Source organism: Plectropomus leopardus, chromosome 20 (genome assembly GCF_008729295.1).
Source record: "Plectropomus leopardus isolate mb chromosome 20, YSFRI_Pleo_2.0, whole genome shotgun sequence".
In the NCBI taxonomy this organism is placed as follows: Eukaryota; Metazoa; Chordata; class Actinopteri; order Perciformes; family Serranidae; genus Plectropomus; species Plectropomus leopardus.
Genome location: NC_056482.1, coordinates 18,307,934 through 18,327,689, shown reverse-complemented (window position 1 = coordinate 18,327,689; position 19,756 = coordinate 18,307,934). Strand labels below are relative to the sequence as shown.

The 19,756-nt window shown below is 38.4% G+C and overlaps 1 protein-coding gene across 1 annotated transcript in view; it reads right to left on the bottom strand.

Annotated features, from left to right (window-relative positions):
* mmp17a (matrix metallopeptidase 17a) overlaps positions 1-19,756 on the bottom strand; it is a 93,781-nt gene that overhangs the window by 37,993 nt on the left and 36,032 nt on the right. The window contains exons 2-3 of the mRNA XM_042509487.1: positions 3,096-3,228; positions 715-850 (exon numbers count right to left, since the gene is read on the bottom strand). Coding sequence (XP_042365421.1) covers positions 715-850; positions 3,096-3,228 — 269 coding nt within the window. The remainder of the gene's footprint in view (positions 1-714; positions 851-3,095; positions 3,229-19,756) is intronic.

Below are 19,756 nucleotides of genomic sequence, written 5' to 3'. Positions count from 1 at the left end.
TGACCATATTATTTTATCATGTACAGTAAAAAACTGCAGAACGACTCTGTGACGAAGCCTTTTATCTCTTAAGGAATCATACAAATGTTGTCTGAGTAGAGCTGGATAGACCTGGAGATGCAATTACTGTCAGTCTAAAAAAAAAACATTCCATGCATTTCATGCCAAAATTGATATAGAAACCAGAAGATGTGTGCCTTGAGGAAGAGTCACCTAATCTAATCCACCAAAGGGTGCACAGATGGAGGAGAAAATTGTGAAAATGTGATGGTTTATGATTTCTAGCTCCATGTATAACACTAATGTGATGTACTGAGTTGGAGTGAACAGAATTGTGTTAGGCTGAGATAAACTGGTCTCATCTGACTGACAACACAAACACAAACACTGACACAGTGACACAAGTGACTGTATCCATAATTTTAGTGTTTTGTTCCTTTCAGACTAGCAGAACGCATAACTTTGAGCCTAAATGGGGAAATTATCTATAGAGACCAAAAGCGTTTGAAGTGCCAGGCTGTAAAGTTAGGCATTTTAACATGGGTGTCTATGAGGACTGGCTTCCTTTTGGCCATACTGGGGACAACCTCTAGTGACCATATGAGAAACTACCATTTTTGGCACTTGTGCCTTGGCTTCAGTCTTCAGCCTCTGAGGTTGCTGCTTGGGTATAACCTTCTAGTGTCTAACAGAGTGTTTTTCATGTATTCCTACCTCCAGGATAGATGCCTCTTACTCCATTTGTTTTGAGGGTTCAAGCCTCGTTTCCTGCGGCCCATTGTCACCTCCATCTCAGAAACATCTGGCAGAGAACACCTGGGTGTTTTCATTAGACCCAGTGTGGCTTGGTCTAAAGAGGAAAGGAGAGGTAGACGTGATACAGATATATTAAGGTACATTAATCAAGCCTAATATCAAAATAACACCGTAAATGTAACCATTTTACCAGTGGGAAAACTAAATTACTTAACACATGCAAAGAATATATAAAGTGGACATCCACCTCTTTGGTTCAACATCTGTTTGCTAATGACTGTTTCAGTAGCTGTAACTCATTCTGTATGTGTTGTTGTGCTTACATATGCACATGTACAGGTGGTTATAAGTCTGTCTGTTTAGGCCATAAATCATAAGATGCTTTGCATGATACCCTCTCACATGGACAATCACATTCTCTCTCGCTGGGGCCATAAATTATACTTGCTCCCACACACACACACACACACACACACACGCCACTGTACTTTGTTAAAACCATTCACACACAGTATCATGCTTTCTACTCTCTGCAGTTGTGTATGTGAGACGGAGTAGTGGTGTGTATGGTAACGAATGACATTGTGTGTGCAGCAGAGTTGTGGTGTGTGAGGCTGAAAATATGTACTGTAAGTGTGAGACACGGTGCGTTCACGAGAACAGAAGAGGGTATACCAATCAATATACTGTTATTCTGTTTCACACATACCACCACTATCCATCACATAGTATGCAGTACTGTCATTCTACTGTGTGAGTTTGTGTGTGTGAGGGAGACAGCAAGTATGATTTATGTTTACAAGATGTCTCATGGTGTGTAGACTTCTGTGCAATCCAATGCAATCCAATACAAAAAAGCTGAAATACATTTCACCTCTCTAATGTTCAATGCTTGTTGTGTCAGAATGATTGACTCAACTCACTTTCTAAAGCCTCACGTTGTTTTTGTTTTGCTTGAATTGTGAGGCTGTTATCAACCAGAGAAATCTTAGTGGACTGAAATTCTTACTCTTCAAGTAATCAATGTGTCAATCAAGAGAGAAAAACTGTACGTTATTTTTCTAACTAAATTGGCCGCAGTGTACTCTACCTGTTACCATCGTGTGTCCGTAAAATATGTTTTTTTCTGAGACCAGCATTGAAATGGGACTTGGGCGCGCTGCAAATTTACACCATGCTACACAGCAGAAGTGTGACGAGGTGCTGAGCCAACACATTCTCACTTCCAACTCATCAGGTACTGATTGTTAGTCAGTGACCCTAAGCATCAAGTGTTAATGCTTTTGGTACCAAGCAGCGTCAGTATTGCATGCTCAGGGGTGGCATATCAATTTTCTGCATGTCACATGCATTATGTCTTTTCAAAACTTCAATTTTGTACACTTTATGTTGTTAAATGCATACAGTCTCTTTGTAAAAGTAAAATTTAGAATGTAGGTAAACAAAATAAAATAAGAATAAGAATTTCCTGGTTTACTTCCTTTGGTTTAGGCAACATAAGTGTGTGGTTAGGTTTCGAGAAAAAAAAAAGAAGTGGTTTGGCTTAAAATGTCTGTTATGCCAGCTTTGGAAAAGTATTCCATAATTTTGGAGCATGGTTAACAAAACCTAAACCTATTTTCTTGTGTATAATAATGGGTATTTAAAAACTCAGCAGCAAAAAATCTGAGAGCTCGTGAAGGATTATAAAATGACAGAGTCTGCATTGTAGGCTGGTCCCAAACCATTAAGAGCTCTACAGATAAGTAAAAGAACCTTAAAATCGTTAAGAAGGGCCGGAACAAATACCATAACGGTCAACTGTCAGATCATGTGCTAAAAAACAACAACAATGGAAGAGAAGATTAATGGAAGAAAAATAATATTGCTGGCCACATATACCGGCAAGTCCATCCTCTCTCCATACATGCTTCAGCCTTCACTTGTGCCGACATTTTTACTTTCACTGATATTCTTTATCACAGCAACCAGACACAACCAAAGCACCTCAACTGCAAACTTTGACACTGTTTTCAGGAGAGCTCCTGGCATTTTCAGCTCGATAAAAAAAAAAAAAAACATCTTTGGTCAACACATGGCCAAAGAAAATAACACCAGTGATTGCCCAACCAATGAAAATTTGGTAGGACAAATCTACAAATCCTTTGACCAATAGACCAGAAGATGTAAGCTATATTAGGTTGCATTATATTGTACAGTAAATCATATATTGTCTTCATTCTCTCCCTCTAACATACTGTAATGAACAAAGTAAACACACACAGAGTGCCTCCATCCATCCAACGTGTCAACTCTCACATAATCCTCTCCTTTCAACACAATCACACAAAGCCACATACCTAAGACTCCGGTCTCCTTAAGCCCTCCGTACTTCTGCATGGCTTTGATGGCCTTGGTCAGGGCCTCCTTGGTCTGTAGCTGACCAGTCACTGGGTCAGGGGGCGGGAGGTAGCCAAACTTACTCAGCCAGTCCTAAAAGGGAAACATTAAACAGAGTTTAAGAGTCATCACAGGCATTTCAAGGACTTTAAGCATCTCCAAGCTGCTAAGAGGGTCTGACACCTGTTCATGTTTACTGTCTGGATACTGTGTCTCTTCGCACATATGAACATTTGGGTTATGTGAGAGCTTGTTGTCTAAATACAACAGTTTATATACATTTCTTCAAAGACACTAATTACAACATAAATCCCTGTAATTCCACAACACAAAATGAATCAGCAAAAGATATTTTCCACACCAGGTATTTTGACGTGTCATGGAAAGAAAAGGCACATGTTCAATTGATAACTTTCATAATGGCTGTTTCCATATAGGTTTTCTAGTTCCTAAACCCTTGAAAATTTTGGCATGCTGCTTCTGGCTTACTGGGACACCTAAGTAGAACACGGCTATAATTAAAATTATTAGTAACACCTGCTCTTTTCCTGTTATGACAAAGTATGTCTAATGTTATCCAATATTGTATGTTGGTCGCACTATGCTTTCCAAATGATTCACATATACACACACACATATTAGTCATCACACACTGCTGAGACAAAAACAAACGCTGGATTGGATTGCTAAATTAATCATACAAGTGTGAAGGTAAATTAAAAAAAAATCACAAATAGATTTTCTGCTCTGCATTTAGGGATAACAGTTGGGGTGAAATGGAAGAAAGAACTAATGGACTGTCTGTGATATCCATAGGTCTTTTTAAAAAAATTTTTATAGCAGACATTTCAACTCTTCATGGTTAAAAAAAAGTGTAGGCGTCACTAATAACATTAACGATGGCTCTGTGCTTTTCCCTCTGTGACAGCCAGTTTCTAAAAAAATTAAATGTAATGTAATGTGATATGTTAACAATATGTCTCGACTGACAACACAAGATTCCATTAACTTAAAAAACAGACTTCAGTTCTCAAAAAGCTCTCTGACAGTTGATATTTGCCTTCTCATTCATGACTTTCCTTAACAGAAAGGAGAAAGTTTACAAAATACAGATACCCCAAGTGTCATCCTGGATTATGAGACAAAAAGACAATTCTTGAGTTTGATAATGTAAAAGAAGGCAAAGAATATATTGTTTACTGTAAGTCTAGTGTTTGAGCTCTGACTTAATATTACATCTCTCTGTGTTAATACTGTACATGCCATCTTTTATTTTAATGCCCTGATAAATGTCAGGAAGACAGGCCTCTTTTCATTAACTAATAAAACTGAATTAACTGTCTTTGTGATGATGTGCTTTTAGTTCCTGTGCTTACGCCAGGCGGTTGAAACCTGGCTCACCAATAAAGGTGGATGAGGGCAGGTTTATGATTGAGAAATATTAAATATCCAGAGATTAAAAGGGTAAAAAGATGTGAAAAAAAAATTAACGATGGATCAAAATGTGGCAGTTGTGATATTGAAAGATGTTAAGAAACTGCTGATTTTGAGGTCTACGCTGCATCAAAGGTTCAGCCTGATACAGTGTCATGTTGTATGTGAGTGGTGTGGGTCAATGGCATTGGGATTCTGGGCCAGGTTATGCTGAGCTGGAGGTTTTAGGTATAAAGCACTTTAAGGTTCAAAAGCCACATGGGCCACTTTTCAGAGACTGAATATGTCAGCATACTTAACATTTTGGCAGGGTGTAAAGAAAAAAGTAATTATATCAGGCAATATTGATCCCTGTTGTGAAATTTCCACCTCTTTTCAGCATCTCTTCCAGTCCACAGGGCAGTCACAGCCCCGGGTCAGCTACAGAGTATCACCCCTGCAGCTACTATTGACAAATCTGGTGACCGCTTTCTGTGTTCGGTCATTTAGCAGAGCCATCATTACGGCAGTGGCAAGTAGTAGTGACTTAGTAGCTGTGTTTGAAACCATTCACTCATTCACTCACTTACTCACTGTTCTCAGAAATACACGACCACATTGCATTGTGGTATACGGGAGTAAAATGTAGGGTACCATTTGCTGTGCATTGTGGGTATTTTATAGTTCTCGATATTGTGGATGAAATTAACCGCTGAGAATTGGAACAATACTACAAAACGGTCAACACACTATAGTTCACTGTTTCTGTTATAGGGAACGGTTTTGAACATAGCTAGTGTCTGTTTCTTCCTGCTAACAGTGACAGCAGCAAAAAAATAAAAATAAAAATAAACTCAGATAATTGATGACAAGCTTTGGTATAAAAAGTAGACATTACTGACTGTCTGCCAATTAATGGCCAAGTTTTCCTGGTTTGGAAAAAAAAAAAACTAGGGCTAGGGCTACAGGTGTTACATTTTAATGAGCCATCATGTGAACTGATGATTGGTTACTGTAGATGATTAATGCAAATGAGTATGTATTTAAAATTGATCAAAGTAAAATTGTACCGTCTGCAACCCATCAAGCAATATCAAAAAGCCAGCAAGTAAATTAGCAAAAAAAGGACCAAACAACCGCAACAAAAGCAAAAAGAGCAAAAAGAGCAAAAAGAGCAATAACAACAATAACAGCGACTAAAAATAAATAAACAAACAAAAAATGAATAAATAAATTAGTATTTAAATTTAAAAAGACAATTAACAAAAAGGAGGTTTAGTTTTACATATCGTAAACTTGCAATCTTACTGGAGCTAGTGGATAGATGTGCATGTGTCTAAATGCATGCTTTATTAAAGTAAAAAGTTTTAATTTGGTAAGTATTCCATCTGTTGACTTTAGGACATGATTGCTAAGAAGGGTGACCATATTGAGTCACACTCATCTACTGAGTCTATATTCATCTTTTTTTAATCAACTTTTTGGCAACAGCAAAAGAAATTAACTAAACCAAAACACTGCACATCATTGTCCGTTTTCTGTTTGTGCTGCTGACCGAATGATGTTTACTTTGTGGTAATAAGGTCGCCCTCGTTAGAGTGACTAACCTTATATTTCACAATAACACCAAGTTAGTTGATTGGGTTCACTCAGCCCCAGGAGATTAACGTTAGCCCTCTAATGTCGGCTATGGTAGCAAAGCAGTGCAAGCATAGCAGATGTTACTTGTTTTACCATCGTTTTTTCCCTCCAAAGTTGAAGTTTACCACTACTGTTGGAGCGGCTGAGAGCTGCACAGGTTGTACCTGAACTGCTAGATATTGTTGTCAAAAGTAATGTTACATAAGAACTCAAGAAGAAATGAGAAAATTGTCCCCTCTTCTTAGGACAGCTTGTGATCAAAGCCATGTATGCATACATACTGAAGAGGGTTTGCCACCGCCGTAATGTTGACTCGTGTACTTCAAGCATTTGCCCTGATTTGTGTGTAGATTCAGCATCTTGTTCAAGCACCAGCTTGCTGACACTTGAACCCAGCCTCTTGGTAAATGTTTGATTTCACTTCACCACTCTGCTACTGCTGAATAAAAAAATATATTTTTAACTATGCACCAGCCCAAAAAAAACAACATGGATGTTACATCACCTTGGGATAGAATATCCAGGAAACTGACTCTGCTTCACACAAATGCAAAATGCCCCCCCCCCCCCCCCCTATAAAATAATAATATATATATATATATATATATATATATATAATATCAGACCCACACTAGGCTTGCATGCCCCAGTGGACTTTTCCACAACAACTGAGCATTTTCTGCACACACAGCGGTGTTGAAACCACTGAGAGAGTATCAATCAAGAGTCCTGTCTTTGTCGCTTTTAAAGAAGCAGAAGGCAAGGCATTATTTGTCAAATCATTCAAACACAGAGGCAGTTCAAGGTGCTTCACATACGACATGAAAATGCATCAGAACATTTAAGGTCACACTGAATGGAAAATAATCAGTTAAAGTAAGTAGGAATGAAATCAACTAAAAATACAATATGGCAATTCAAAATGGGCAAAGATTACAGTTTAAGTGAAGCAGAATAAAAACACAACACAGACTAGGAAAACCTGCGATCGAGCATAATTAGAGTTGCTGCAGTCTGCATGAAAGACTCCTGAGAGGTCGAGATGTATTTACAATTAATGTATAAGTGGCAACCTGTATTGAACACAATGTAGAGATATGCATGGTGTACAGTATGTAACATACATTGCAACAACCAACAGTATGGTGCACACTGCAAAGATTTGGGCAACACGGTGGCCCATCACTGAAAGATAGCCGACCAACAGCTTGGTGTGTCAGGGCCCTCAAATTCCTGCTGCTTACGATTTGGCACCTGGTTGCTACCTTTTTTATAAAGCTGTGATCTGACCTGAACGCTGTTGGGGTGCATGCCCATTGTTGTCCTAAACACAGTAAATGTATACCACCACACAGTTGTAGAGGGTCATTAATGTTGATCTAGAATTCCAGTATTATCTCTGCCTGAGTCTAAACATTTATTTATTTATTTAGGAATACCCTACATAGATCTTTAATCCACAGATGACATTAGATGGGCACTGCTGGTGCTCAGAAGCCTAGGAACAAAATGTGACACTAAAGGTCATGTTTGATTACTCTAGATTCTGAAAGAATAAGAGGAAAAGAGAAAGGTAGTGTGAGAAGATGAGAGAACATCTTGCTCTCATGCAGAGACAGAGATGTCTGCATATAATGAAAGAACCCAAGCCGCCCCGTGTGAGTTTATTCTCTCTAAATCTGTGATTAACTGCAGCACGAGGGGGCTGATGCAGATGGCTGAGACTCCAGTCTTCTTTAATCATACATTATTAAGACATGCAGACACAGGAAGCGATGGCACAAAATCATGTCTAACACTCCAATATTCCCATATTCTTGTACCTCAAATGAGAGGCATGTTTTCAGAAAACATGCTCTGCCAAGCCTGCTGCCGCTGCAGCGAGCTCTTCTTCTGAACAATCAAATCTCTCTTTGTACAGTCGTAAGCTGTCGTGTTTCAGTTGCTCTGCTGTGGTCGGCATAAAAGTTTCTTTAAATGTCTTGGCCAAGTTGTAGAGCGGAACCAAAGAACAGCTGATTTGACAAATGGGTAAACAACTGGCTTGAGAACTCAGAGGTTCTTGTGTCACAATTCCAAAGATTTATGAGAGAAAAGTAGAGGAATAACTGTCCTTGACACAATATTACTTGGTATAAGAAATGAATACAAACTGCACGTTCTTGTAATTAACCACTTCTTTTTGCTTAAAGGGGGAAAAAAAAGCTATTTTAGGAAAACATCCGTTTATATTATGTCTCTGTATACATAGAACATACATCCTAGTGGTTCCTTGATCCCAGTGCCCTCTTGTTCTTTTACAGACGGTGGAAGGGTTGAACCATGGATGTATGAAGAGAATTGGATACAGTGTTGGAGGAAAAGCCACGTTAATTCCCATAAAAAGATTGCTCAGAAGCGCCTGAAGCCAAAAATGTTTGACTTATAGGTGTAAAACTTCATTGTCAGGCCCATAGAGCAAGCAGATTAAGGACTTCATTGGCCAAGTGACTAATTTCTGGTTTTAGCAACAATTTCTACCTTATGACCTTGAAGGAGTGTCCACCCAAATTTAAAGTTTAGGAATTCTTTATTATTTTAGGTACTAAAACAAAACAGGAATCATCTTCTGGGCGCGGTGAATGTCTGCACTATATTTCATGGCAAATATCAGCAGTCCAGCAGCCCTAGAAACGATCTTCATATTCCAAATTTCTGCAGTGCGCAATTTACACCCAATGCCAATGTTGCATGCAGGAAACCAGTGTGACCTTTATTAAAAAATGTAAAGTAGGAGCGCAGAGGTCGAAACTGGCACTGAGTTTGAAAAACTTTGACACTGTACATAATCTGGAGTTTTGCAGGATTGCCCAACATCACTAGTGGTAGGGTTGTTTATTTGAAAGTGTTATGTCATTGCGGTGTGTGTTTGTGGACCCAGAGCAAGGTTGTTGTTCTACGCTGTCAAGAATCCCAAACTCAGTCATCTATCTAACTGTCAGGACTGCCTGCTGCTCAGAAAGGTGACTGTACAGTGAGCGTGAGTGTCAGCATATATGTGGAAGTGAGAGTGTATGTGAAAGCAAAATAAAGTCAAAACTTAACCCCACAAAGCACCTCACTGAGGGGACACGCCCACAGAGAAAAAAAAAAGTTGAAAGAAGATGTGGGGGGACAGAAAAAAAGAGAAGACAGTCAAAAGACACTCAGGGAGATGGAAGGAGACCTCTGACGATGAGGGCTTCTTGAGTCTTAAGATGTGCTCATCCTCAAGGGAGCCTTCTGTTGTAAAGCCTTGTAAACATCAAACCAAACCACTGACTATGATTTCACACACCACAAGAGAGAAAGAGGGAGTGTGTCATGCATGAGCTGCATGAATAACATCCACCGGAAAAAAATAGAAAAGAAAAGCACACAGATCCACATAAACTGCATCCCATGCTTGCTATTGGCCTTATTCCATCTGACTTTCCTAAAAATGGATGCATGGTCTTTGAGAACGAGGTAGGACAGTGGATGAGTGTGTGACAAGTAGTTGCATCTCCTGGTGTGTCTTTTAAAACCAGCTTTTACAGAGACTCCAATCAATAAAAGGAGAGTGGAGTGGGTAGAGTGTCATGCCAGACTGGTTTTATAAGTTTCTTGGAGCACTTTTCTACTACTTTTTTTCTAGTGTAAAAACATGTTTTTCTTGACCACAGCTTCTGTTTTATATGGAGGGAAAAAACACTCAACTTTTTAACAACCATTTTTTCGAGCCAACAAATTTGTAACAAAAAGACACATTTCACGGTTTAAGGTAGATTCACCCTATCTGAAATAGAAAAGGTGTGGAATTCATTAAAGGAGAAATAATTAAAAACTGAGAAAGTTTTTTCCATTCATAAAACAGTGGTTTTATAGTTAACTCTGGAGATTTATAAACACAACAAAAATAGTCATCGGGGTCTGGCATTTAATTGTAGAGGTTCTGGCAGGGTAGTGGTTATTGATAATAACATTAAAGCTATATAATTTATTGCACACGCAACAATATAGATTGGCTTCTTTACAGGGAATGAAAAGAGTCTTGGGAAGCATAGAGGGACCAATCACCTTAAACAGGATATTTCAATCAAGTGATGGATGGATTCCTTGAAAGAAGCAGCTCATCAGAGAGAAAATGGCAGGTTTTGCAGGAGATTGCATTCCTTGACATAAAGTTTGCATTAACAAACAGTTTTTTTTTTTTTTTCCTGGCTAAAAATAAGGTGGAGGTAGTGCCATCCTGATCATGTGCACACATGCACATGGGTACCATGCCTTCGGCTGAAAATGGACTTTCACCAAGCAATGTATTTTAGGAGAATAATTATATCATTTGAAACAAACTAACTAAATATATACATATATATATATATATATATATATATATATATATATATATAAAATTGTTATATATATAAAAAAGCCGACCAATACTTTAAAAAGGCTTTTTAGATCTTAAAGCCTATACAAAATGAAGACAGAAATTGGTATGAGACTACAGCCACCATAACTGACACATGTTCATGTCATTTAATCATCTAATTTATCACTGGTTTTGTCTCTTGCACACATTGACACGGTCATTTTTCTCAGTCAGAAGCTTTCTCTCTGCCAGCCATATTACTCAAATGTAATAAAAAGTTGAATTACAAAGGCAAAGATAATCCATCTTTCTATTCCAACCTCATCCCATCTCTCTCTACCCCTCCCTCGCCTGCTCATCTCGACACGAGGTCAGTAACTGAACATGATTTGAATCAGTCTCATATAAAACAGAGGCAAAAAAAAGAAAGTGAGAGAAGAAACAGAGTGCGAAAAGGAGTTGATTGAAGTAAGGAGTTGAGAGACGGCGAATCCTCCTTATCGCTCGCAGGTAAAGGAGTCAGATGGACAAAAGGGAGAGTAGATCTTAAACAAGAACAAAGACAGTGAGCGGGAGTCAGACGGACAGAAGAGGTAGGGGTGGATGTGGCATGATGTAAAGATGGCAGACGCAGGGACATACATCTGCAGAGCAGCGTTACCCGCACAGCAAGAGATACATGTGGACATAGATCACAATTAGGATGACAGTAATGAATCTATGTTGAAAATAACCAGAATTATATCAAAAGTTGTTTGGGTAAAGAATTATATACTAAAATAATTAGGCTGAAACTCACTCTGCATGCAGTCTGCAACGTGTCTTAAAAGTATCTGACATATCGCTGCTTTTCGTGAGATTTGTATCTGCCTCTTAATGAGACACTTTGATCTCCCCCGGTTGTTTTAATTTAGAAATGAAGCAGTACAGAGGAGCTTCTTCAATCGCACCGTAAAGATGAGAGAATACATAAACACACACAGAATCAATGTATTAAACTTTTTTTTCTCCATTTACATTAGAAAGAAATATGCTGCAAAAATAGCTTTAACTATAGAATAGTAATTGGATCATAATTAGAAAAAATCAAAATAAATAGTTTCTTTTTACAGTGCACTGTTTAAATGCAGCTCCTCCCTACACTGCTTGTAGGCACACTGCAAACTACTTTTGTCAGAATAATTAAAAAAAGTTTGCGCCAACACTTACATATCCAAAAGTAAACAGGCTAACTCTTAATCCCACCTGGGATTCACTCTTGTTTTTGAAATGAGCATTGTCTGCGGGGTGTTCAGCCATGCTGCTGCTGTATGCAATTTTTCTGACATGATTTTTGGCATGCTCCCTCAAAACATATGTGGCATTTTGTTATGGATAGATTATGCTGGAAAGGGAAAAGTGCTCACTTACACTCTGTTTAATAAATGTCTGACTCAAATTTGAGAGATTTGTATCTATTGAGTGCTTGAAAAAAAGTCTTAGATCTTTAACCTAATCCTGTGAAAAAATGGGAGCAAAAACAAAAGAGTTCTATTTTAATTTTTGTCCTGAGTATAAAAGGCATTATAGGCAGTGTGATTTTGGCGTCAGTCATTAAGATGTCATGCCAGTGCTTACATAGTAAAAGTTACATGTGGCATGCTATATTTATGTGTTCACATTCACACTTTCATGACTTAAAACAGTGAAGACTCTTATACAAAATGTGTAGCAGCAAGCCATGCAATAATAGAGGCTTTTACTATACTCAGGAGTGTACCTTGGACGCTTCTTTTGGGTTGCAAGATAAAAAATAAAGGGTCACAAGATGATTATCAAGGTGCAGTAAAAAATAATAATAAAAAAAAAATCCTCTGGTGTTGGTTTTATTCTTAAATACCAGATAGTTTCACCTCCTTTCGGCCTCAAACTGAGAGCACGGTCTGAGTCTGAATCCCTAGACACTATGCAACCCATTTGTTTTGGTTAAAAATAAAGAAATCTAAAAAGTTTTAGAAACCAACATTAGAAGATATTGCCACAAAAATGATTTACTCCAAAACATTACTGGAACTAATGCAGTCGTCAGTCTGGGTGTCACCAGTTTAAGTATCCCAGGAAATGTGTAGCAACAAGTGCGTCACTTGAGTGTGTAACACTTGAGTGTGCGAAGTCTTTGATAAAGCTCCAAAGCACTCCGCTACACTAAACAACAAATCCAGTTTGCATTTCATCCCCTTTCTTTATAATAGGAGTTGATAATCAATCCATACAATATTCTCAGTTTAGTCCTGCTATAATTTAATAGTTCTCACATACACACATTCTCAGCCTCTCACACTCTCAGACAAATTGTCAGTGGGTATTAAAGTGGGTATTAAATCATGCAAGGTTTTGTTTGTTCTATTTCGCGCTACGTTATCTGTGAAATAAAATTTGTTTGCTCTGAAATGTGTGAGGCCTGGTCACTGTAATCCTATTATGCAGTGAGGACTACAGCAGGTAAACGGCAACAATAGATATTTCTTGTTTTGTTTCATCTCTCCGTCTTTTCCATCACTCCATTTTTTTTTCCTTTTCTAACACAGTTTTCTCATTTTTCACTTCCATTTCTCTCTGTGGACTTACATCCTTTCTGTCTGACTGTTTGAGCAAAGCTCCATACACCGGCCTGTCCTGATGAAAAATAAGAGTGGCACCAACCATAAAGAAGAGAAAATAGAAAAATAGAGACACTGAGGCAGAAAGACACAGAAGTCAGAGAGGTAGACGAAAACTTCCTTTAAACAGTCCTGGATCAGAGCATTCTGTTTTTAACTTAACTCCCTCATCGTCCTGTTTTAGATTAAAGTCATTCCGACATCATGCAGCACATCCTGTCAGATGGGACAAACCCTCTTTCCCAAAAGGTCAAAGTTCACCCTCCATATAGAGCTTGATCTGTTTCATCCTCCCTTCTTGTCTGACAAAACCTTCCTCTGTTTTTCTCAAATGAACAGCTGCTGAGTCCCTTCAACCTCGGCCTTCTTGTCAAGAAATGAGTCACCGGGAGACATTTAACCCCGCGACCCCGCTGTCTCTCAGAATCTGATGAAGCAGCAGTGGTCGATTTAGTGTTTACATTGTTCTCTAATGCCTCTGAGACAAAGGCAGACCTTTACCTTTCTGTCTGTTTTGAAGGAGTGAAGTGCTGATGTAAAGCAGACAGAAAAGGGGTTTTTATGGAGTCGCACTTTATGGAAAAGAGCTGAAGATGTGCTGGAAAACTTTCCTTACTTTGTCATTATGTCCATAACTCAAACATTTTTCTGTGTTTTGAGAAAGTACCAATGGTCAACAATACAATATCTTTGCAATATCAAAATCAAGGTATGTGGTCAAAGTTATTGTGATATTTGTTTTTCTCTGTCGCTACATTACAAACTCATGTTTCCTTCTTCATAAAACATGAACAAAGCTGATTTTTAAGTATTTTAAATATTCAATGTAAAAGGATCACACCAAGGGATTAGATTAGATTAGACAGGGATGAAATGATATAAAACTGGCAAAAGTGAGGGAAAAATCTGCTGCAACCTTGGAGGAAAAGTTTAAATAAAAGGTTAAATTTTTATGCTTTGTAAGTTCATCTTTAGCTCAACATTTCTCATAGCAGTTTGATACCAGCCAAGATCTAAATACTTCATGTGATCTGCTATTATTCAAAAATGTCACACAAAAGATATCCAAACAAATACCCACAGTATGACACAAAAAAGACTGTTGTGTTAAAAAAAAAACTAAAAAAAAAAAAAACAAAACTCCTGTACTGCACCAAAACTTCTATAAAGAATCCTTCCCCTTCTGTGTGACATCAATCAACCCAAAATCTCTGCTCTCAGCCAAGATTTCTCTAAACCGTTTCTCTCCATAACACCCAGGGAGTGTATGCAATAGCTTCAGCGATGCTATCACTCTCCAAAGCAGTTGGAGCAGCTTTCCATTTTATATCACCGGCTTATTCTGAGAAATCGTTTACTTAAAGCATTACACTGGGATGACATAACAGGCAGGCATTGACAGCTTGTGTGTTTGACTGAGGAGCTCATAAAAGTGGAAACCAATGGCACAAATGACTTTTTTTTTTGAAAGCAAACACTATTTTCTAAGAGAAATGGAGGATTTACTCTCACCTGTTCAAACACAGGAGTTGAAAAAAATAGGATATAAGCAATAGCAGGAGAGAGGAATTGCAGGTAATGCACAGTCTTAGAAATATGTTTGATCACACTGGAAAAAAAATGCTTCCAGATAAACAGGTAGTAAAAAAAGTGAGCATTAAATTGAGCCATGATAGCATCTGTTTTCTGTGATGCATTTCCACCTGTTGTCTCACTTCGCCCAGACAAACAGGACTAAAGAGCCAGACTTTGTAGTGAAAGAAAGATGAACTGTGCCAGCCAGAGTGCTTAGACCACATCTGTGATTTAACACCCTGCAGGTGACTTGTCTCATCTACAACAAGGATGCTTCTAGGCTGAAGTGAAGGACTTGCATATCTCAGTGGTGTTAGGATAATCTGTTTCTCAGGGCCAGAAAAACAAGATCATTGACTGTAAACAGAAAGACACCCATTTTTCAGTAATGTGCTGTGGAAGACACCAGTACAGGATTTACTTGTCTGCATTTAAGGAAAGGCACAATAAACAATTTTGTTATGAGAAGTGCAGCAATAACAGAAAAAAATAGCAGCAATTTGTGATATGGAGCATGGTTTGTTATCCGGGGATCCTACCGTTTTAAAGAGAGTTAGATATAAGATTTTTCAGACTTTTTACTTTGCTCAGCCTGCTGCCCCTCGACCAGACCCTGGTTCAGCGGATGAAAATGGATGAATGTATGGTCAAAAAAAAAAAAACATGAAGTGACATAAGGTTTAGAAACAATTTTTCATAAATGTTAATCCAACATAAATTGGCTCATTTAAGTCATTTCATCAGAACAGTAATGCAAGTGGAGTGCCTTGATTCCTATAGCGCCTTGTATACTGACTTGCTCAGGTTTCCGCCACGCCATGAAATCTTGGTTAAGTAACCAGTTTTGGTTGAATTTGCATTTCCTCATGTCATTTAGGTTAAAGTAACAGCGTGCTTGCAGACAGCGGATCCTCCACTCTGAGCATCACGGCTGGAGAAAAAATATGAGTGTTTTAGGTTTTGCTATTCAAATCTGCATGACATTATTGCCAGAGGCTTTCTGCAAATTATTTTTAAAAAGTAAATGTTACCAATTATTTTGAGACTTCATTCATAAAATCCTACCTTTAAAGGACTGGTTTAATATTTTAATACCAATTAAAGCTTTAGTTTTGGATTAACAAATTCAAAGAATTCTTATTCATGATCTGCAGGAACCCTTTTATCTTAAAGCAACAGTAAAATTTGAGCTTGTTTTAGCTTCTGTAGTGTGACACGTTTCTGACTTTTTGCCTCAACCCACTTGTGCTAGATCGGAAGCCAAAGGAGGTGAAGGATGGCAGAGAAATAATTAAATTAGACCACCAATTAGGAGAAGTAGAACGGAGATAAGACAGTCATCATAACACAGCCAGTCATTTTATGTAGGAGACACTTGCACACAAAAATGATTGTGTGGATTTCTCTTCTTGTTGCCAATAATAATCCACCCACTTTTCCAATTAGTACACAGTGACGAGTATAAAATGCAGTGGTTGTTTTGAAGGTGGAAAAAGAGTAAGGGGCATTCCCCTAGTCAAGCACAGTCACAATGGTTGATTGCAGTGATTTTTTTTTTTTTTTGTGGTCTTTTTGGAAATCAACAATTGTTGGAGGCATTACCATGAATTCACTAGACACATTGTCAGACTCAGGAACACAAGACAATAACCAGGGAAATTTATTTTATTTCTCTTTGTGCGTAAGTATCCCTACTTGGATCACTTGTGTGTTGTCCTTGAGAGTAGTCAAGGCTTTTCAGTGGGCTGAAATGTACTGCAATGATTTTTAATTCAGATGATAATAAATTGCCCATACTTGAACTTCAACTCCCTCCTCTCCATTTCTATCTCACTCCCATTCCTCTGCTCAGAATGGAGGTCGTTTGACTTCATTGCTTTTTTCTGGAAATGTAAAGGTCAATAACTCACAAAGGCCCTAACGTCTTTAAGTACAGCACTTGCACGGACTGCGTTTTTTATTAATTAAAAGACCTCACTTCATCCTACGTAATGACCTTAATTTCTTCTATAGTAAAAAAAAAAAAAAAAATCTTATCTTCCAGTTTTCATACTATAACTGTACATTTTCACATAAGAGTATCTTCAATTGCTAGAAAACGAATAAATACCTCAAATGTAAATGTATAAGACCTCCTTGTATGTAGCTGGTTAGAGTATGATACAGCGTGTGGAGTGAGAAACAGTAATGCTCTATGTGCACTACACTAACAGCATATGTTGACCCTCAGGTCACGCTTAATCCGAGATGTTCCTACAGTATGTGCCTCTGTGTGTGTCTCTGTGTGTATGTGTGTGTGTGACATTCACACTTCCCTGCATGATGTCAGAGAGGGCAAGAAGGACGAGTTGAACGGAAACTTAGAGGGAGGAGCATCAGTTCTGTCTTTATCTAACTGTACAGTATTTGTGCTTTAATGGATAGGGACGCTGCACAAAGAGAATAGCTGAGGATGGTTGGAGGGATTGTACTGCGCTAACTGTTCTCATCTTTGAACTGCCTGACAAATCTTATTGGGCCTCTAGAATTTCCATCATGTGATTATTTATCAGTTTTATTTCAGTAATCTGCTCTTCATGAATGCACCTGAAACCTAAAGAAGTTAGTTACTGTACCATGATGTTTTATGTTTTATTACTAGCTGTGTAAACTGTGTACCCCACAGTACGATTCTAAGAATTTGCTTGGACTGGTTTCTTCTTATTTGTGTATATACATGTGTAAAAAACAATACAAATGTGGCCTGCACTCTCACAATATTCTCTTGATGTTGGTCCCCAGGGTTCGAACAGAACTTGACAAAAAAAACTTTTAAATATGCTGCTCCTTCTTAGAATAAATTACAGAAGGACTTAAAACTGTCAGCTTATTCTTCTATTGCCAGGTGGGGTTATTAAGGTCTGTAGATCAAAATGACTCAAGACACAATTGAATAGACCTACAACCATAGAGAAGCAACAAAACAAGATGTAGCACTGAGTGATGGACAAATGTAAACAGACTACAGCATGCAAAGATGAGCTAGAATGGTGTAGCATCAACATGTCTCAGTATTGCCCTTTTTGCGAACAAAGTTTGAAGATCTTACTTTTACACCAGCTGCAGCCACCTTGTTTGTTCAACAAATTGCCTCAATGCTGCTTCTCTTTACTAAGCTAGGTTTATGCTCACAGACATGTCCCAATCATGAGGGTGTGCGAGCCAAAAATGACATCATAATGGATTTTGCTTAAAGTGCAAATGCTCCACAGGACGTCAGTCATTATATCAAACACGCACCCAATTAGATTAAAGGTTGTGTTTGGTCTGAAGCGGATCAGGTCTGTTAGTAAATGGTAAATGGGCTGTACTTGTATAGTGCTTTTTTTTCACACTACATGACACATTCACCCATTCATACACTGGTGGCCGAGGTGTGTATGGTGACACTGGTATCTTGCCCAAGGATACTTTGACATGTTGCCTGAAGGAGTCGGGGATCGAACTGCTGACCTTCGGAGGAAGACCCACTCTACCTCTGAGCCACAGTTTGAAGATCGGTGACAAGATGCATTCGCCTTGGCAAATTAAACATGAACTTGCAGATTTGTCTGGTTTCCAGGCTCGCCAGAAACCTGATCCCTAATTAATGCTGATGTAGCTCTGTGTCTGCTGAATGTGTTTGCCAACACTTTCCACACAACTTGATGATTTTATTGAGGCTGTGTGTTCAACTTGCTGTGATGTCCTTCTGCCTCCAATGGGCCAAAAATAGATAAATTACTACAACTCTCACTACTGCTTACAGTAATATTTCCCTTTATGTTAATAGGTTTCCATTTCACCTCTCTTTGTTTTCCAACCATACTGTCATCTTCAACAGATTCTCTTGATGCTTTGGGCTTTTACTCATGTCCAAAGATTTAAACTGATTGAACAGCATGATGGACGGGGAAAGGTGAAAAGTTAAGAAGGCAGAAGATTTAAACCCTACCTTCCATCCATTGTCTTGGTGCATAAGGTTAAGACAGATGGGAAGCAAGATGGATGAGCTCTCTGTTTCTTGGTCAGGAGCAGATGGGAGTATTGGCAATGCAGTTTCATCTGCTTCAGAAAAAGGCACCATGGGAATACAACAGGCTCCACTACTGAACTGCCAATTTTTCAACAGGATGGAGAAAACTGGAGGAAAGAGTGTTTCCAGCATGGCTCTAGGGATGTAAATGTCTCCCGGTTGGTCAGTTGGTCCCCCACTTTGATCCAGACTGAATTTCAACAGCTATTGGGTGGACTGGAATGTAATTTTGTGGAGACATTCATAGATCCCAAAGGATTCACCTCTCTGACTTTGGTGATACCCTGACTTTTCCTCTAGCAACACTATGAGCTTGACTTTTATTGTTCAGAGTGAAATATCTCTACAACTATTGCATGGATTGCCATTGAATTTTTGCATATATTCAAACTTTCTGGAGGATTTGATCTAAAGACTTCGGTGTTCCTCTGACAGGTCCTCTAGCACAACCAACAGGCAAAACCTTTAACTTATGCAGTGACATTATACCATGTATTTTATACTGGTACCACCATGATGTTGACATTAAATGAACATGATAAACATTACGCCTGCTAACATCAATTTGCTATCATTACTAGTTAACATGCTCTTTGCACATAGTTGTTATAGTTTTTTGGAGCAGTTTTAAAACAGCTTAAACAATTTATACAGTGAATAGAACTTGCATCCCAGCATCTCATCCCAGATCTTTATCGTTCCTTAAGGGTAAATTTGATTTGCAGTAGAGGGTAAAAACGCTCACACAACATACAAGAGGACATGGGACATTAACAGCAAGAGCAAACAACCCCACCAAAAAACACAAAAGAGTATCTGTTCATTGAAAGCATCAAACCATTGGAATGCTTGCCATGATTAAGTGCTGCTGAGCGGTGCAGTTAAGGTTTAGTGCAAATTAAGTGCATTTATTGCACTTTGAATGAA